Below are 13,651 nucleotides of genomic sequence, written 5' to 3'. Positions count from 1 at the left end.
CAAGCAAGACTCCAGGATGGTGTGCCGCCTCCCTGGTGCCAAGGTCAAGGATGTCCTTGAGCGGGCACCAGGTATCCTGAAGGGAGAGAGGATGAGTAACCAGAAGTTATGGTCTATACTGGTACTAACAACATCGGCAGAAAGAGAGATGAGGTTCTGAAAATAAAGTTCAGGGAGTTAGATAGGAATTTGAAAAGCAGGACCTCTAGGGTTGGAATTTCAGGATTATGCTCTCTGTAACATGCCAGTGAGGCTAGGAATAGGAAGATAGTACAGGTAAATACATGGCTAATCAGCTGGTATAGGAGGGAAGCTTTCAGGAATGTGGAACCAGAGCAGTAGGTCAGCAAGTAAAATGACTGCAGAGGAGTCAAAGACTAAAGCCAGTAAGACGAAGAGGAAGAGAGAGAGGTTACTGAACATGGCAGGTTGTCTGTTTTAACTCGTGGTGTATGACAGGTAAGGCAGATGCTTGAATTAGTACATATAACTATGATCTTATAGCTATTACAGAGACTTAGTTGAGGGAGGGATAAGACTGGCTTAACGGTTAGGGATTTATATGTTTCAAGCAAAATACAGAGGGATGTAAAAGGGATGGAGAGTTACATGGCCGATTCGGGAAAATATCATAGTTGTACTGAGGGAGGACATTGGGGTGGTGGTGTCTGCAACCAGTGAAGCCACATGGGTAGAGCTCAGGAATAGGAAGGGTGCAATCACTTTGATAGGATTGTACTACAGGCCTCCCAACAGCCAGTGGGTGAGGAGGAATAGATATTTGTTCAGATTATAGAAATATCTAAAAACAGGGTGTTGTAATGGGTGATTTTGACTTCCCTTATATTGACGAGATCTGACTTAGTGTCAGGAGCTTGGATAGTGGGTTGAAATTTGTTAACTATGTCCAGAATGGTTTTCTGAAACAACACGCAAATAGTCCAACTAGAGATAGGGCCATTCTAGACCTGGTACTGGGAAATGAACCCAGCAGGTGATTGAAGTTTTAGCAGTGCAGCATCAGGAACCATGACCATAATTCCACAAGTTTTAAGTTACTTATAGCCAAGGATAAGCGTAGTCCTTGGTTGAAAGTACTAAATTACTAAAATACTGGGGGAACGTTAACTACCACAATATGAGGCAGAGGCTGGGGAGTGTAGTTTATAGGCAGTTGTTTGGAGGGTAAAGCCACATCTATGATGTGGAAATCATTTAAAGACCAGTTGATTAGAGATCAAGACCAGCATGTTCCTGTGAAATTAAAGGATAAGGATAGCAAGATTTGGGGACCTTAGATGACAAGAGAATTTGAGAGCTTAGTAAAAAAGAAAAAGGAGACATATGTAACGATTAGGAAACCGAAGACATACAGAGCGCTTGAAGAATACAAAAGAATACAGAAGAACTGAATAGGCTAAAAGGGGCCATGAAGTATCTTTAACAACCATGATTAAGGAAAATCCCATAGCATTTCTTTACATATGGATGCAAGTTTGCTCGCTAAGTTGGAAGGTTCATTCTCAGATGTTTTGTCACCATATGAGGTTACATCATCAGTGAGCCTCTGGTGATGCACTGATGTTTGTGACCCACTTTCTATTTCTGTGTTTGGTTTTCCTTGGGTTGGTGATGTCATTTCCTGTTCTTTTCTCAAAGGGTGATAAATGGAGTCTAAGTCACATGTTTGTTGATAGAGTTCCGGTTGGATAGAGTTCCAACAGGAACATCACCACAGGCAATGATGTCACCAACCCAGGGAAACCTAAACACAAACAGAAAGCGAGTCACCGGAGGCTCACTAATGATGTTACCTGGTATGGTGACGAAATGTCTGAAAACAAAGCTTCCAACTCAGTGAGCAAACTTACATCCTGAACCTCAACCTGAGCTACAAATCTTCTCGATACTCACTATTTTATATATATACAAGGAACAACTGGGTAGCTAAGGAAAAGGTAGGTCTACTCGAGGACAAATTTGGAAATTTATGTGTAGAGCCAATGAAAGTGAATAAGGTCTTTAATGATACTTTGCATCAGTATTCACAAAGGAGAAGGATGTGGTGGATGGGGAGTCTTGGAAGGGGTATGCTAATATTCTAGGGCATGTCAGTATAAAAAAAATGGTTGAGCGTTTTGCAAAGCATGAAGGTAAACAAGTCCCCAGACCTAATGTGATCTATCCCAGAATGCTGAAGGTGGCAGATGAGGAAATTGCTGAGGCCTTGTATAAGATTTTTATATCATCTTTAGTCACAAGAGAGGTCCCAGAGGACTGGAGAATAACCAGCTTTGTTCCTTTGTTTGAGAAGGGCAACAGGGATAATCCAGGAAATTACAGGCCAGTGGGCCTTACGTCAGTGGTAGGGAAATTACTGGAAAGGATTCTTAGGGATAGGATTTACTCACATTTGGAAAAATATGGACTTATTACTGATAGGCAACATAGTGTTGAGCATGGAAGGTCATGTCTCACTGACTTGATTGAGTTTTTTTGAGAAAGTGATAAAGTTGATAGATGAGGGCAGGGCATTAAATGTTGTCTATATGGACTTTAGCAAGTCCTTTGCCAAGGTCCTTCATGGCAGGCAGATAGAAAATGTGAAGTTACACGGGATCCACGGTGAGCTGGTTGGATGGATATCAAACTGGCTTAGTCATAGAAGACAGAGAGTAGAGGTGGAAAGTATATTTCAGATTGGAGATCAGTTATCAGATGTGTTGTGTGTTGGGACCCCTGTTGTTTCTAATATGTATAAATGATTAGAAGAGAATGTGGGTGGCCTGATTAGCAAGTTTATAGAGGCCACAATGATTGGTGAACTGCAGATAAGTAGAAGGATTGCCAGAGGGTACAACAGGACAAAGATAGGCTCGAAAGTTGGGTGGAGAAACAGCAGATGGAGTTTTAATTGGACAAACAGTTGATGATGCATTTTGGAAGACTTTTAGCAGGACAGAAGAATACAGTAAATGGCAGAGCCCTTAAGAGCAACAACATACAGAAGTATCTAGCTGTACAGGTCCATAGTTCCTTAAAGTGGCAACACAAGTGGATAAAGTGGTCAAGAAAACATATGACATACTTGCCTTCATTGGTCAGAGCACAGAATATAAAAATTAGCAAGAACTTTAGATTGGCCACGTTTAGAAAATGATGTGTAGTTCTGGTTGTCATAGTTCCAGAAGGACGTGGAGGCTTTGGAGAAGGTACAGAAAAGGCTTACTAGGATGCTGCCTGGTTTGGTGCGTACTAGCTTTGAGATTGAGCAAACTTTGTTTGTTTTCATGTGAAAGTCCAAGGATGACAGGGCAGCCTGAAAGAAGTTTACAAACTTATGAGAGGCATGGATGGGAATGGATAGTCAAGAGTCTTTATCCCAGGTTGGAAATAACCAATTTCCTCTAGTAATGGATAAGGTAAAAGGGGAAAAGCTGAAAGGAGATGTGAGAGGCAGGTTTTTTTTAAATACAGAGGGTGATTAAGTGCCTGGAATGTGCTCCCAGAGAAGGTGGAGGCAGTGATACAACAGCAATGTTTAAGAGTCATTTTGACAGATATATAAACAGGCAGGAACAGTGAGATACAGACTACATCGAAGCAAAACAGTTTCAGTCTATAAAGTGTCAAGTGTTGGCACAGGCTCGGTGGGCAATTCAGCCTGTCCTGTGCTGCATTGTTCTTTGTAAATTAACTTAACTGCCAATATTGAAGTTTTGCGAGACAACAGCCAGATAGTAACTAACCCACTTGAATAGGATGTAAGCTAGTGGCTCTAAGATCTTGAAGCAATGTGGAGGAGCAAGGTTCAGTGGTAGAGACCAAGAGAAGATCTTGGACGTGGCAACCAGATTGTAACCTGGAAGGAAGTAGGTGCAGCCAGAGGTGGGGGGGGGGCAAGAGAGAAAGATAGAAAGGCCCAATTGTTTTATTCACACACAAAGAATCTAAAAGCTGAGTGAATGCAGCTGAATTCAAACAAGCTGTATATGCGTGGGTGGCACTCATATGTTGTTCAGTTTTCACTAGCTTTGGTCTTACTAGAAAAGCTTTTGTGCAGTTTGTGAATCTGAACTCTTTATTTTACTAACACCTACTTTAATTTTCTATGGAGTGTTTCAGGCAGGGTGTTTAATAATCATTCAAGAATTCAAGATATACAAACAGAGACCAAATAATAAGTAACAAGTAAGTGTTTACAGAAATCACTTGCTGTATTCAAGATCCATACATGTTGGCCAATGTCAATGATGTTCAAAAACACAAGTCATTGAACTAAAGAAAACAGTAAACTTTCAAACAAGTTTGTTTAATTATTTAATTTTTAATCTTCATTTCCTAAGAAAACCATGTCCTAGGCCAAGTTATCTTCAGCTGCTTCACTGATATTCCTTCCTTAAGATCAGAAGTGGAATATTTGGTGATGACTGTACAAATGTTCAGTGCCATTCAAAATTCTAGATATTGGTCTGTGTTCACATTAAACAAAGTTAAAAATCACACAACACCAGGTTATAGTCCAACAGGTTTAATTGGAAGCACACTAGCTTTCGGAGCGACGCTCCTGCATCAGGAAGGACAATCACCTGATGAAGGAGCGCCACTCCGAAAGCTAGTGCTTCCAATTAAACCTGTTGGACTATAACCTTGTATTGTGTGATTTTTAACTTTGTGCACACCAGTCTAACACTGGCATCTCCAAATCACATTAAACAAGACCTGGATAATATTCCGGTTTCACTGAATCCCTACTTGTGGAAGCAGGCCACTCAGCCCATTGATTCCACACTGACCCTCCGAAGAATATCCCACACAGACTTACACTGCTACCCTATCCATATAACCCTACATTTCCCAAGGCTAACCCACTTAGCCTTTACATCTATGGACACGGCAGGCAATTCAGCATGGCCAATTGACCAAACCTGCACATCTTTGGACTGTGGGAGGAAAGTGGAGCAGCCAGACAAAACCCACGCAGACACTGGGTGAATGTGCAAACACCACACAGACAGTCGCCCAAGGCTGGAATCGAACCCAAAGCCAGGTGCTTGGTGCTCCGAGGCAGCAGGGCTAACCACTGAGCCAATGTGCAGCCAACGGTCTGGGTGGATATGTAATAAAAAAAGATTTGTGCCACAAGTATTTGGCAATGATCATCTCCCAACTACAATTAATCTAAGAATCTACCCTTGACATTTATCTGTATTATAATCACTGTATCTCCCATCGTCAGTGTTCTTGGGGTTATTATTGACCAGAAATCTAACTGGATCAGCAACATACATACTATGGCTACAAAGGAAAGTCAGCGGCTGGGAATTCTGCAGTGAATAACTCACATTCTGATATCTTAAAGCCTGTTCACAATCTACAAGCCACAAGTCAGGAGCCGCGATGGAATATTTTTCAGATGCTCACATCAGTGCATCTCCAAGAACACTCAATCTTGGCACCATCCAGGGCAAACATCCTGCTTAACTAGGTATCTCATCCACCACATTAAAATATTGACACCTTTGACCACTGGCGCAGTGGTAATAGTGTGTAAAACATACAAGATTTGCTGCAAGTCTCCTTTAAGAGCAACTTACAAATCCATTCAAGAGCAATGGCATTAGATGGATGGAAACACCACCAAGTCAGCTGTTGGGTGAAAACCCTGGAACATCCTCTCTAACTGCACTGTCAATAGATTACAGTGGTACAAGAGAAGGTGACTCAGCATCTTCTCAAATATAATTATAATTTAACTTTAAATGTTGGCCCTACTGGCAATAGCCATTTCCCACAAACAAATTAAAAAGCTTGGAGCTTGTGCGCAGAACATGTGGAAATGCTGTTGTCATAGTAACCAAGTGAATTCCTATTGAGTGCAGCTTGTAACCCCATTGACACAAATCTAATTCTATTCCCAGCAACAGAAAGGCACAAATTAACACAAAGCCCTCAAACTAAACATATTGATGCTAGTGCTAGCTCATTAAGCTATCTCTATTCTGAAGAGCAGGATTTAATGGAGTTTTAACCTACGGTGAATCACTCCTCCAGCACTTCCAAATGGGTATGATCCAAAACAAATGTTCTCATTTTCATGTAGGCGTTGTTTTCAGCTTCAAGGCTGTGAGAGTGATAACAACTGAGCCCACCAGACATGAACACAAGAGAACACAATCCTGGCAATGGTAGACTCTGTCCACTTCACTTCTTTGTCAACTAAATAGGTGTATTCCCTAAAGAGAACCTTCAAACATAAGTGAAGTACTCACACGGAATTGCGGCGAAGCACATCAGCAAAAGTATCAACTGACAATCTACTTAGCTGCATTAATCAACATCTATGAGAAAAACGTAGTACCTGGCCCATGGACTCATCTTTAGTGCCAATCCACGGCTGATACAGAACCCAGCTCCTCCTGTGGCAAACCAGAACTTCACAGTCGTCTGAGGGACACAAATAAGACTATGTTTCCACAATGTCATTTGTAATAAAGATAGGAATAAGCTGGTATAATTTGTCTCGTCAGTTACATTTCACTTTTAAGAACTTCATTTGTTCAGAGACAGAATTCCAAGTGGAGTAATGACTGGTTATCACCACAGGTTTTCAGAACCCCAATGTCAGAAAATGATAAGTAGTAACTAGGCAGTCTGGACACATCAATATGTATTTAACATCTTGTCACAAATGAAATTAACAGTATAATTGATATTGACAAAAAGATTCATCTACTGAATCCGTACATATATACACACACTGCACTTACCGACCCATCACTCTTCACCCGCTCTGCAGCCTCCACTGGATGATCAAGACTTGGTCTACCAATATAAACATCTTGAGTGTGCGAGTATGCGGATAATAAGTAGACTAAACTGCGAATATTTACATAATTGTCATCGTCAACATGGCAAAACCATCTGGAAAACAATGTTAAAATAGAAAGGTCTTCATAATTCAAATGATACATTGTGATAGCCATGCATTTCTGACAGTAGAAAATATATTTTCTTTTTAATATATTAAGAAATAAGTTAACGTCTCTGTAAAATTTGAGTCCCAGTATCAGAAGGTAATGAGGATCCTAACAAAACCTTGCAATCAGTGTGCAAGAAATGTGTCCAATTAGTAGTTTGCTTCATTTTCCTTTCAATAATTCAAGTGTGATACGTGAATTGTAACACCATTGTAAATTATACTTGCAGCAGATTATATATGACAATTAAACTCTATTCAAGTTGGAGAGAAAGAAGGTACTTTTTTTATGAAACTTATATTTTCGTTTCCTCTCATGTTCGGCTGAGAATGACAGTAAAGGATTTGCCAGTGACTCCCTGTTAGCTATTGTCAGCAGCAGCTTGCAGATTGCCTGGTGAAATTACATCTTATTCTGTTTCCTTTCCTGAGAGAAAACATCAGTCTTAGCCTTCCAGTAACACAGCAGAGATTGAAAAATCAATTACTGAACTTTGAACCATGGCACATGGGCAATATGAGATTGAAAAGAGATAGCTAACTAGATATTGATCTTAATTTCCCAAAATTCACTAGATTCTGGACAGGTTCCAGACTGGAAAGTAGTATATAACCCCTCTATTCAAGCGGGGCGGGAGGCAGAAACCAGAAAACATAGACCAGTGAGCTTGGCATTTGTCATCAGGCAGGGGTTAAGATTCAATCATTCAAGGAGGTTGTAGCTGGGTACATAAAAATAGTCAAGGTAATTGGGAAGAGTCAGCATGGTTTTCTGAAAGGAAAATCATGTTCAGCCAACTTATTGGAGTACCTTGACGGTGTAACATGTACTATAGATATGGTGAGCCGGTTGACATATTTTTAAGATGGTGGTAGACAAGTTTTTCACGAAGCAGTGGAATCAAAGGTTACCGGGAGTAGATGGGAACGTACGCCTGTATGTTCACACCCTCAGGTAATGGTGATGTTTGCTTCATAATGGCTGCAAAAGGTAATTTTTGGTAGGGTTGACACAGCAGAATGGCTTATTTAAGAGAGTTGTAGGAACTACGCACGTGAGAACTGGAGTCCACATATATGCTAGACCAAATAAGGACAAGTCTCCTTCACTACAGTATGTTAGGTAATCAAGTAAAGTTGAGTTTTTACAAGAATTTAACAGCTTGGATTACTATTCTTACACATACCAACCTTCTCCGTTAATTTCTAGACATCTTTTAAATTCTTAAACTGCCATAGTGCCATTTAAATTTGTGATCCCTAGGTGATTAGTCCAAAGTCTGAACTACTGCTCCAGTAACATAACCACTAAACTAAGTGGGCGGGACGGTGGCACAGTGGTTAGCACTGCTGCCTCACAGCGCCAGAGACCCGGGTTCAATTCCCGCCTCAGGCGACTGACTGTTTGGAGTTTGCACATTCTCCCCGTGTCTGTGTGGGTTTCCTCCGGGTGCTCCGGTTTCCTCCCACAGTCCAAAGATGTGCAGGTTAGGTGAATTGGCCGTGCTAAATTCCCTGTAGTGTTAGGTAAGGGGTAAATGTACGGGTATGGGTGGGTTGCGCTTCGGCGGGTCGGTGTGGACTTGTTGGGCCGAAGGGCCTGTTTCCACACTGTAAGTAATCTAATCTAATCTAATCTAACTTTTGTCAGACTCCAGGTTCTGATTTTTTTTTTGCAGAATGGCATATTGTCCTTTCGAACATTGTACTTCGGTATCTCTGCTATGGACTGTTAAAAGAAAGAAAAGGAGTGACTGGCTTCCCAGACTGAGTGATAATGAATTAGCTTTGAGATTGCTAGCCTTTAGAATGATTTTCTTTAAAAAAAACTGACTCTCCTCAATCATAATTCAACTACGATTATCCCACAATAATCCATCTGAGCTAAGGAAAAACAAAAACAATTACTTGCAAGACTATTTCTGAAACTGGAGTTAATAGATTTCTAAAAATTGCACATAATCAAAGTGCCTTTTCATTTTTTTTTCCATAACAGAGCTTTGTGCCAGCTAGAGTGGTTTAACATGCTAATTGATATCGATACTTTAATATTATTATTGGTATGAAGGCTTGAATTTCTGTATAACAGATAATACTTCATTCTGCCAATGATGGTTGATAAGAAGTTTCCCTGGAATAAAACATTGGATTGTCTCTCAATTCTTTACAGCTAACTTAAATAAGTCTGTAAAATCTGTCAATGTGTCCTGAGCTGGTCAAACAGCTTCAGATTGACATAGCTCACAAGCTGAACACATATGCGTAACTCCCCTCAGTCACTTTATTTTTTTTTATGCATTTCATGTTGCTGGTATTTATTTCAGTGGTTTTCAAACCTTCCTATGCTTCAAAGCAGGGGAGGTGTGGAGTGGCGGGGTTGTATTGGAGAAAGCAGAACCAGTGGTACACTTTTAGAGGACCCCAACTTCAATCTGGTTAAGTATCAGCAACCCAAAACTTGCAGGAAATGTTATTTTTTATAACCATCCAGCAATAGTCAAAATATACCAGTGAAAGTCACAGCGCAAAAACAAAAGTCAAATACAGAAAATGCCAGGGACCCCTGGAATCTACGCACTCCAGTAGACAAACTGATAGTCCAAGATTAGAGTGGTCCTGATTAAGGGCTTTTGCCCGATACATCGATTTTCCTGTTTCTCAGATGCTGCCTGACCTGCTGCACTTTTCCAGCACCACTCTAATCTTGACTCTGATCTCCAGCATCTGCAGTCCTCATTTTCGCCAAAGTGATAGTGCAGCCTATGGATGGACACATTTTCTAAGTAAGCTTACTTTTTTTTGGATTCAATGAATTTGTCATACTCCACAGACATCTTACAACAAAGCGCTTGACGTGTATGTGCAGCAGAGCAATTGGTATTAATCATGCGATCTCCTAAACAAAGAAAAAACAGAAAGATAGCATGATTAGCTCATCACTTGAGCAACAGCCAAATATTCAATTACTCTCATGTGGCTAAATCTCTTTTTAGTTCAACTCTTTGGATGAAATAAGATTTTCCCAATTCAAAAATATATGCTTAACATTTACAGTCATGTACCACAGCATATTTCTCTTTGAAAAATAAAAATTTGCTTTTCAAAAGCTAGTGGCGACTATAACTCCACCAATTTATATGTCTTTCCCATCATTTCCAAGATTGTCTTGAACGCAATGAGTTCCCCATTCTAAGAGTTTCCAATACACTATGACCTCTGATCCAAATGTATATTCTTTAAGGTAGCTTCATCAATAAACAATTTACATAAAACTGGGTCATGTTACCTTTCAAATGAACTCCCAAGACAGCTTTGCAAGAAAGAAAAAACTTGCATTAATATAACGCTTTTGCATCTTCATGCCAATCCTAAAGTGAGTCCAGTTAAGAAATCACATTGAAACATATTCACAGTTATTATGTATGCAGGGTCAAATGTTTAAATTTATATTGAAAGTAAACTTTATTTAAAATATTGCAATATCAAAGTATAGCTAGTATGGTGCATAATTTTATAGAAAAATCACCATTTTGTGGAGCACAACATCTCAGCAAGTTCTCTAGCTGCTTTTACCTTGGTAATTTAATCTATGTTTTTCTCACATAAAGAACCTAAACGCAGCCAATGCATGCATGTGAGAACAGTAAACAGTTTCTCTGCAGTTGCCACTAGTGTCACAAATAATCACCAACAGTTGTCGAGTTATGGATCCAAAGTCTTCACAGATTCAGAGATATACAGCATGGAATCTGACTCTTCGGTTCAACTCGCCCATACCAACCAGATATCCTAAAGTCCCATTTGTCAGCATTGGCCCATATCCCTCCAAACACTTCTTATTCATATACCCATCCTTTTAAATGTTGGAATTATGCCAGACTCCACCACTTTCTCTGGCAGCTCATTCCATACAAGCACCACCCTCTGCATGAAAACGTTGGGTTAAATCTTTCCCCTCTGACCTTAAACCTATGCCGTCTAGTTTGGAACTCACCCCAAGGGAAAAGGCCTTGCCTATTTACCCCATCCTTGCCCCTCATGATTTTGTAAACCTTTCCAAGATCACCCCTCAGCCTCCAACACTCTAGGGAGAATAGGCCCAGTCTATTCAGCCTCTCGTAGCTTAAATCCTCCAATCCTGGCAACATCCTTGTAATTTTTTTCTGAACCCTTTCAAGTTTCACAACATTCTTCCTATAGGAAAGAGACCAGAATTGCACACAATATTCCAAAAATGGCCTAACCAATGTCCTGTACAGCCACAACATGACCTCCCAACTCCTGTACTTAATACTCTGACCAATAAAGGAAAACATTCCAAATGCCTTCTTCACTATCCTATCTACCTGCGACTCCACTTTCAAGGAGCTATGAACCTGCACTCCAAGGTCTCTTTGTTCAGCAACACTCCTCAGGACTTTACCATTAAGTGTATAAGACTTATATACTTAATTAGTAAGGTCCTGGCAGATTAATGCTGAACAAAGAGACCTTGGAGTGCAGGTTCATAGTTCCTTAAAAGTGGAGTCACAAGTAGATGCTATGATTTGCCTTTCCAAAACGCAGCACCTCACATTTATCTAAATTAAACTTCATCTGCCACTCCTCGGCCCACTGGCCCATCTGATCAACATTCTGCTGTACTCGGACGTCAGCCTTCTTTGCTGTCCACTACATCTCCAACTTTAGTGTCATCTGCAAACTTACTAATCATACCTCCTATGTTCACATCCAAATCATTTATATAAATGACTAAAAGCAGTGGACCCAGTACCATCCTTGTGGCACACTGCTGGTCACAGGCTTCCAGACCTCAATAACAACATACAATCAAAAAAGAACCCCTTCTACCCACTATTGTAGATTTACAAAAGACAAACAATAAGGTTACGCTTTAAAAAGCCACACAGGTGCTCCCCTGCTCTGAGCTTCCCAACACTAAGGTAAGCTGTGAATTTCACTGTTTGTTTATTTTTCTTAGAATGAATCCCAATGTCCAGAGATACTTGAAACCAGACAGCTAAAACAACAGCTATACAGTTTCATTGCTGGGTCAGACAGCAGTGTAGATTTCTATCTCCGTTTGAATCACTTTCCATATGGTCACTGCCTTTGTCTCTCTTCCTCCTTTTTAAAGTGCCATTGTTTTGAAATTTTTTCCCCCCCAAAGTTCCGAAACAATGCAGCAGCTTATAAAACAGTAATTACTATTCTTTGAATTTGAGGGAATCAGTTCCAACACTGAAAATACCTCAGACAAAGGAGCAATTCCTATAGCCACAGTGTTTTCCCGTCCTCCATTTTGGATTACCCAAAAACCTCTTTGGGCCTTTTACAGACTATTCCAAAGGATGAGACATGTTGAAACAGACAATTCCTTTCTTTGATGATATTCAATGACTTAATGAACATATAGAACACTGTTTCCGACCACTATCTCACTGTGTCTTTGTTTATTGCTGTGTAGTCTACATTCAACCAATGTATTTAATTGCCTTTAACAGACCAGTGATGTTGCTTGTCCCTTAGCAACCAGGAAGCAGAGGCACAGTCATTTCATTGTGACTGCTTTGTGAGCACTCACTTCCTATGGAGCATTACGTGCATGGATTCCACTCAGGTGTGTGTGTGTGTGTGTGTGTACACGTGTGTGAATGCACGCACCTGAGTATTTGTGCAGTGTATGTACATTTGTGCATGTGTGCTCGTATGCGCATGAGCAAGAGAGTGAGAGGTGTGCTTGACTGGGCAGGGACACAGCTCTGCAAATTATTGAGTAAACAATTAACTAAGGTGTGGAGGTAAGCACCAGTGCAGAATATTACCACATCCTCAGAAATACATTTCTGACATGAAGGACTTCATTCATAGCCTCATGTAGAAATGAAGAAGTCCATCACTATGGACCGTCGGCACAAATGCCCATCAAATTAAAAAATTATGACTTACCAACATATCATGCGGAGATTTATTGATATTAGAAATCTGCTTGATGGTAATGAACCAGTTATCAGACTACTCCACTGTGCTCATCCAGGGAAGATGTCAATGTTGAGGTTTTACACAGCCATCCAGTCAGAACTCCATAAGAGAACTGAGCTTTGTCAGGACCAATCAGATTATATAAAGCCACATCCAAAACAAGCTCCCCCTTCCCATTAGCAAAAAGGCATACAAGGCCTTTTAAAAATAATATCTCTCCAATTTATTTTCAACCAGCTATCCTAATAAGCTCTAGGATTTTCTTTATTTCATTTCAAAATGTTCTTCTAAAGCCAAAAAATACAAATCAATTTATGTATATACATTTGAGCAGCTGTTTTTACATGGCTTTCACATTGCCAGATACAATGGGCTGAGAAGTGGCAGATGGAGTTTAATTCAGATAAATGCGAGGTGCTGCACTTTGGGAAAGCAAATCTTAGCAGGACTTACACACTTAATGGTAAGGTCCTAGGGAGTGTTGCTGAACAAAGAGACCGTGGAGTGCAGGTTCATGGCTCCTTGAAAGTGGAGTCACAGGTAGATAGGACAGTGAAGAAGGCATTTGGTATGCTTTCCTTTATTGGTCAGAGTATTGAGTACAGGAGTTGGGAGGTCATGTTGCGGCTGTACAGGACATTGGTTAGGCTACTGTGGAAATATTGCGTGCAATTCTGGTCTCCTTCCTAT

General features: G+C 40.4%; 1 protein-coding gene across 3 annotated transcripts in view; it reads right to left on the bottom strand.

Moving 5' to 3' along the window:
* The window catches only part of LOC122562136 (beta-1,3-N-acetylglucosaminyltransferase radical fringe-like), a 54,402-nt gene that overhangs the window by 14,627 nt on the left and 26,124 nt on the right, over window positions 1-13,651 (bottom strand). For 2 of the 3 annotated variants that reach the window (XM_043714715.1, XM_043714714.1), the window contains exons 3-6: window positions 10,266-10,289; window positions 9,773-9,875; window positions 6,771-6,924; window positions 6,362-6,447 (exon numbers count right to left, since the gene is read on the bottom strand). In XM_043714715.1, coding sequence (XP_043570650.1) covers window positions 6,362-6,447; window positions 6,771-6,924; window positions 9,773-9,875; window positions 10,266-10,289 — 367 coding nt within the window. The remainder of the gene's footprint in view (window positions 1-6,361; window positions 6,448-6,770; window positions 6,925-9,772; window positions 9,876-10,265; window positions 10,290-13,651) is intronic. The other variant, XM_043714716.1, reaches the window with a different exon arrangement.

The sequence above is a fragment of the Chiloscyllium plagiosum genome, chromosome 24 (genome assembly GCF_004010195.1).
Source record: "Chiloscyllium plagiosum isolate BGI_BamShark_2017 chromosome 24, ASM401019v2, whole genome shotgun sequence".
Taxonomy (NCBI): Eukaryota; Metazoa; Chordata; class Chondrichthyes; order Orectolobiformes; family Hemiscylliidae; genus Chiloscyllium; species Chiloscyllium plagiosum.
The sequence above is the reverse complement of the archived record's forward strand: the minus strand, read 5'-3'. Positions and strand labels throughout refer to the sequence as shown.